Source organism: Chionomys nivalis, chromosome 3, assembly GCF_950005125.1.
Source record: "Chionomys nivalis chromosome 3, mChiNiv1.1, whole genome shotgun sequence".
In the NCBI taxonomy this organism is placed as follows: domain Eukaryota; kingdom Metazoa; phylum Chordata; class Mammalia; order Rodentia; family Cricetidae; genus Chionomys; species Chionomys nivalis.
Genome location: NC_080088.1, coordinates 63940950 through 63947825, shown reverse-complemented (window position 1 = coordinate 63947825; position 6876 = coordinate 63940950). Strand labels below are relative to the sequence as shown.

Here is a 6876-nt window from a genome sequence, read left to right as displayed (position 1 = left end):
CCTTAGGAAGGTTGAGAACCACTGCTCCAGAGAATAGGAGAGTTTTTAATCCATTACCAGGAAAGTTCTTTGATAGGGAAACATTCTTTTATTGCTACCATGATTGACTCTATTGTATCTTGTACAAATGCCTGCATGTTCGGGCTGTACGTCCTCTACGCTCAGAAAGCCCTCCGATTTTCCTCCTGTTTGGTGAAATCATCTTTCAAACATCACTCCTCTGTGAGTCTTTTTGATTTTCTTAGTCACAGTGAATTCTTTCTTCTCCCAGATTCTCAGAGGACTTTGTTTTTTTTTTTTTTTTTTTTTCCTGGCTGAATTTAGCCCAGCAAAAATTACTTCTGTTCACTCGAATGTCTCATTCATCAAACAGAAGTCACTTTGCTTGGTCTGAATGGCCCTTAGTGTCAAGTCGGTTGTTTCAAGGGCCCAGAAATAACTTACTGGCAGAGGGGCAAGCTGGCCGGTGACTAAAAGGTACCTGTTCCAGAGCCAGGGATGCTGATGCATGCCTACATTTCTGAGCAAACCTGATCTAGATAGCAAGATCCTTTCTCAAGGGACAGGGGAAAAAAGTAGAAAGAAGGGTAAACAAACAAACCCTACATTGTTTAGCTAGCACATGAAAAAAAAAAGCATGAAAAATGTCATTTGAATTTTCCTAAGACTTCTCATCCAAAGTGCACTAGTGATTTAATAAACAAACAGCAACACAGCCTTACCTAGAAATTCCATACATCTCAAAAAAGTGCCTCACACTCCGAGGGGCCGGTGGGAACTGGAAGCCCTTAACGTACCGACTGTTCACTATTGTGTTCACTATTGTTCCCTCCAGTTACCCTACCACCCACTCTTCACGGCCCGCACTTCACCTGTGGATAAATGGCACCAAGACAATAACAACTAAGGCCTTGGCTCTCGGGTTTTTTGTTTTGTTTTGTTTTTAATAGACGATTTTTAAAGAATAAAAGAGAACAGACCCTGCAAATTCTCTTGAAGTTGTCACACAAGGAAAAAAAAATTTCCCAATCTTTTCGTACAGGAAAATAGCGTCTACAATCTCATCTTCCACCACCTCCTCCAGAAGTTTCGATCTAGACATACATTTATTCAGGGAGTTGCAATTTAGCCTAGGGTGGAGTGTCAAAGTTCCTTTTGCTACCGGGTAACTCCAGGTCTTTGTGGTTTCTATAGATAAAAGAGATGCTGGTAAATTTGGGACGGGATTGCCTAATTGGACCAGTCTTCCATTGCCTCGCCCAGTGTTTGTAACCGGGTTCCTTTAAGAGGCCAGAAATACGTCCGGCGTCGCAGCCCTATGGATTCTACTCCCCTGTCCGCGCTGCGAATGGTTCGCGCCGGCCCATATTAACCCGAGATCGCCCTCCCGGACGGCAATGATGTGAGGCGGGCAAGCCGGCCACCACGCGGATGACCACAGAGGGCGCGCTGCAGACCGCCGAGAACCCCGAAGCGGAGTCGGACACCCCCGGAGGGAAGCAATGAGGTAGCGGCAGTCCCCAGAGCAGACGCTGCGCGCGTCCTGCCCTCGGAGCCCCGCGCTACCCTGGCCAAGCCGGCCGAGCGCGAGTCCCCGGCGTCCCCTCGAAGCGAGGATGCAGTGAGCCGCGGGACTGCTGTGCCTAGCCCCCCGCGGCCAGCCGGGCCACTCGGACCGTACTTGAGGCAAGCTGCTCATTCCGGGACCAGTTCAGCCGAGGGGCTCGCCCTCTCTGGCTCCCACTGAGGGTGGGGTGCACTGGCTCCTGGGCGCACTGCTGTAGTTTCCGCGGCTCCTGGCCCTGGCCCAAGACTTGTGTGTGTGTCACGTTCGCTGAAGAAGAGTTCCTGCTTATTCTCTCACCAACCCGGGTGCTTTGGCCGAGCCCCCCCTTCTATTTATTTGCACGCACTCATATGATTTTTTTCTAAAATCATTTTCCGCTCCTCCGCTCTCTCTTATTTTGTTGCTTGTCTGAGACTTTTGTCCTGGTCCTTCTCATCTAGGCTTCTGTAATATATTCATAGTCTCTCTCTCTCTCTCTCTCTCTCTCTCTCTCTCTCTCTCTCTCTCTCTCTCTCTCTCTCTCTCTCTCTCTCTCGTGTATACCTCTCTTGCACACTCAAAGTTGTTTATTTTTTTCTTTCTAAGATTCTACCCCACCCGCTGCGGGGTTCTCAAACACTATCTGGCCTCTCCTGCTTCCATCTCCCTGTCCCGGCTGTGCTCCCAGCTCGAGTTTTATTTTCCGGGCTTGCCCGGGCCAAACGCAGCCGGGGTTGGTGGCCCTGCGGGGCTCACACCCCGCGCTCGGCCGCCGCCGCCCAGACGCTCCCGGGCGTCCTCCGGAGATGCTGCCGTGGAAGAAGCACAAGTTCGAGCTGCTGGCCGAGGCGCCGCCGCGGCAGGCGTCCAAGCCTAAGGGCTACGCTGTGAGCCTGCACTACTCTGCGCTCAGCTCCTTGGCGAGGGCCTGCCCGGAAGGCGCGCTCAGCCGGGTGGGCAGCATGTTCCGCTCCAAGCGCAAGAAGCTGCACATCACCAGTGAAGACCCCACTTACACTGTGCTCTACCTGGGTAATGCGACTACTATCCAGGCGCGCGGCGACGGTTGCACGGACCTAGCGGTGGGCAAGATATGGAGCAAGAGTGAGGCAGGCCGTCAAGGCACGAAGATGAAGCTGACGGTGAGCGCGCAAGGCATCCGCATGGTGCACGCCGAGGAACGAGCGCTGCGGCGCCCTGGCCACCTCTACCTGCTGCACCGCGTCACCTACTGTGTGGCAGACTCGCGGTTGCCCAAAGTCTTTGCCTGGGTGTACCGGCATGAGCTGAAGCACAAGGCGGTAATGCTACGCTGCCACGCAGTGCTGGTGTCCAAGCCGGAGAAGGCTCAGGCCATGGCCCTGCTGCTCTACCAGACGTCAGCCAACGCTCTGGCAGAGTTTAAGCGTCTCAAGCGGCGGGACGACGCGCGTCACCAGCAGCAGGAGCTGGTGGGTGCACACACCATCCCGCTAGTGCCGCTGCGTAAGCTGCTCTTGCACGGACCTTGCTGTTACAAGCCGCCGGTGGAGCGCAGTCGTAGCGCTCCTAAGCTAGGCTCTATCACCGAGGACCTGCTTGGGGAACAGCAGGAGGAGGAGCTGCAGGAGGAAGAAGAAGAGGAGCATCTCGAGGGCTGCCTGGAGGAGGACGAGGAAGAAGAGGACCGTGTGGGGGATGGGGATCCAGCAGAGGAAGAGGCTGAGGCACAGAGGGCGCTGGTGGTGGCTATGCACTTGGAATGTGGGGACTTGCTGGATCCACTAGAGAATGGCCACGAGGAGGCGTTGGGGGGCAGCGGGGTCTCGCTGGGCCCCAGCTCTGGGACATCACCTCCTCTGCCAGGCTGTGCCTCGGACATGAAGGCCCAGCTGTCGCAACTTATTAGTGACCTGGGCGACCTTAGCTTTGGCAATGATGTGCGCACCCTGGAGTCTGATTTAAGGGTGACACGCCTGCTGTCGGGCGAGAGCACGGGCAGTGAGAGCTCCATCGAGGGCGGAGGCCTGGACGCCACCTCTGCCACCTCTGGCAGCCCATCCGGCCCTGCTGACAGCACCAGCCTAGAGGAGCCCTATTCCGGCTAAGATCCCAGAAAACTCCATGTGCCTGGCACCCCACAATGGCTCCCCAGCTGTAGTTCTGTTCCCCCTAACCTCCGGGAAAGGGAAAATTATGCACCTGAGGGCCAGACCTGGGTTTGGAGTTCCCAGGGGCTTCTCTCCCATCTTGCCCCAGCACTTTGGGCTCTGAGGTGGTTCAGGTTGTGAGTATGGGGATGTGGAAGGAGAGAGAACTACAAACGAGAGACAGACAGGCCTGCTTCGGAGGTGAGGGGGCCGTGAGGGTGTGGGACAGGGAAAGCTGGCTGAAGTTGGAAAAGGCCAAGGGCAGGCTAGAGGTGCCCAGCGGTCAGTTTCCTGTTTGTGAGGCAGCTGGGGCTTGGGAAGGAGGGGTAACTTCCTCTCCAGACCCCCTGACTGGGAGGCCTCTCTCTGTCATCAATATCTCATTAACAAAGTCATTCTCATAATATTGGAGGCTTTCATGGCTCCAGATTACCTGTCCCCAGTTCTTTCGAATATGAGAGCTTGGGCTGTTTACCTCAGACTCAAAACTCTTTAAAGATTGCCAAATTTCTCAAATAACTGTACTGGGGTGAGGGGCAGGGTATGAAAGTTGTGTTTTGTTTACAGTTAAAGACATCTAATACCTTTTAAAAAAGGAATTTTCCTCTAGAAATACACACCTTCCTCCTGTTCCAAAGAGCATACTCCATGATGATATTTTTGCACCTTTGTGAAGTATTTTTGACTTTTTTTTGTACATAACTGTGATCTCAGAGCTGAATGTTTATATATCTTTTGCTGTGCAAAAGATAGCTGTAAAATGTTGTTCAGTTGTACATACGGAAATGTGTATAAAACATTTTGTTATTTTTTTGAGCAGCATTGTTTTGGTTCTGTTTGCATGTCAGTGGGGCGAGAATAAAGAGGAAAAGTCGTTAGAACAGCCTCTGGAAAATGCTGCCGAGGATGATTGGCGGTACGGTGGTAGGGGGTGTGCCTCCATCCTTAGCGTGCTTCTGATGGGGCTTCCAGAGGGAGAAGGTGAAACCACACTACCCGTCTTCTAGAGTTTTCTTTTTGGATCAGATAATCAAGATGTTATATCTGGGGCCTTCTGAATATTTCATATTCTCATTGTATGTGTGGGGTTTTGCTTGTTTGTTGCTTTTGAACACAGGGGCTCACTCTGTAACCCCCTACCTGGCCTGGAACTCCTCATAAGACGAGGCTGACTTCGAACTCAGATCTACTTGCCTCTGCTTCTCAAGTGTTGGGATCAAAGATATGAGCCACTATGCTGACATATGGACTATTTTTCTTCAAGTTAATTTTTGGAGAGATCAGAGTAAACCCAATTGTCCATGCTCTTTAGAGGGGTCTAGCTGTCTACTGAGTGACTGCCATGTTCTGGTTTTTTTTTTCCACCTCCTGTGGTTGGCCTAATGATCAAGTATAAACATAATACATAATCTTTTTTTCTCTGCAGCCTGCTATGGTGCTTTGGGGACCAACTAGCACCCTAAAGGGGGCTCTGTGAAGTGGGATCTGCTTTGTTTTTTGCTAGGGGAAAAGAAAAAGCAAATAGAAAAGTTAGAGGTTCCAGATACCCAGAAGTGAGTCGTGGCTCAGGTGGGGATTGGGGAGGCAGCTCAAATAGCCTGTTTCCTTCCCTTACAGCCCAACCTGGCCCAGTGGGAACCCATCAGGGAACAAAGCAGAGGAGCTGTTGGCTTGGTGTGGGGGTGTGTGCTGCAGGGTGTTCATGCTTTCTGTGTTTGTTTCTGTTGTGAGCTCCAGCCAGATGTCTCTAGTTGGGCTACACCCAATCAGCTGTAAGTGGGATTACGATGCTGCCAAAACTGCCTGCTGCCAGTCATTCTTCCATTTGCCCTTTTGGGCCTCTTTTCCTGTGTTGCAGAAATGGATCTCACTCCCGGCCTTCCCCAGTGTCCAGAGGCCACTTTGCTTTGTTTTCTTCATAAATATGTTCTGAACAGCTAGGCCCGAGGAGCCCAAGGAAGCTGGAATGCACTGGACTCGGAGAGGAAGGGAGGGTGAAATTTTCTTCCTAGTAATGGGAGTGGTTCAGCAATAAGTCAAGCAAAGAGGTGGGGGTGGGTAATATTTTTTAAAAAAAATACTCAGTGTCTTCTTAAGGCCACAGGCCACACCTTTTCATCTTCTATTCTGGCTTGGCTGAGCCCTCGTCCTTCTCACGGCACACCTCAGGTATATATCATCGAATGACAGTTTTAAATGTCCAGGCAGAGGTCAGGAAGTACACATCCCACCCAGCTGTGGCCTTCCCTGTCCCAGCAGGTAGCGGCATGGACCACTGTTCTTCTGTTCAACAGAGTTAGCATTTCTCATTATTTCCCCACTGCCAACTTCCTCTGCTGAACAAAGCGGACGAAGGCATAAGACAATGAAGATGATGGGGCTACTGCTTGGGAGTGGGAGGGAGCCTTGACTGTTAACCAGACAATCACTTTGGCTCTCATCAGTGATGGATGTAGATAGGATAGTTAGCATTTAAGGTAACGCCACCAAAAAGTACAAAGCAAATATCTCCTTAAAGTTTTCTTTTTCTTCTTATTTGATTTCTGAGTAGCAGGTAGGGCGTGGCCTGAGGAGCATGAAAAACACTGCAGATGGGAAAAGAACCTGCTCCCTTCCTCCGAAGCCTGGCCCTCATTTTTCTCTTTCTCTTCTTGGCTTCTTGGCTTTTGTCACTGCTCCTCAGGGCTCTCGGGCTGACGTAATTCTAGAAGAGATGCAAAGTGATGCATGATTCACCTCTTGTTGCGTCTCCGTCTTCCATGGATGATATCATTAGAGAGAGAAGAAATGGCTCGAAGTGAAAACAAAACTTCATTTGTTTCTGGTACCTGGAGGTGCTGCAATGGTGTGACACAAGCCACCTCAGACCACTGGGTGACAAACACATCCCAGAATGGCCTGAAGTCTGGTTTGGTCTTCACATTTAACTTCTTCCTTCTTGCAAGGCGAAGTGCCTCTTGCATGTAACCCGGTGGTGTTTTAAATGCAGCAGAACCCTGCACATTCTTTTGCAGCCTAAGTCATGCTCCAAGTCCAGCAGTACAGCATTGACTGTGTGAACCCCAAGTGATTTCTGGAGGCAGGAGAGGTTGCCGGGGAGGTGGCAGCTGAGTCCCTGGAGCAGGCATTTGTCAGCTTCTCCCAGTGCAAACATCCTGTGTTGGGATCTGTAATGTGTTGAGAGAGAACGAGGGAGGAGTG

General features: G+C 51.2%; 1 protein-coding gene across 1 annotated transcript; it reads left to right on the top strand.

Annotated features, from left to right (window-relative positions):
* Positions 1-1174: 1174 nt before the first annotated feature.
* Fam43a (family with sequence similarity 43 member A) lies at positions 1175-5004 on the top strand. The gene has a single exon (XM_057766097.1). It carries the CDS (start codon positions 2353-2355, stop codon positions 3631-3633), a length of 1281 nt encoding a protein of 426 aa, XP_057622080.1. The 5' UTR covers positions 1175-2352; the 3' UTR covers positions 3634-5004.
* Positions 5005-6876: the final 1872 nt, after the last annotated feature.

Coding starts and splice junctions, on each gene's coding strand:
- Fam43a (XM_057766097.1), top strand. CDS start 2,353: ATGCTGCCGTGGAAGAAGCACAAGTTCGAGCTGCTGGCCGAGGCGCCG.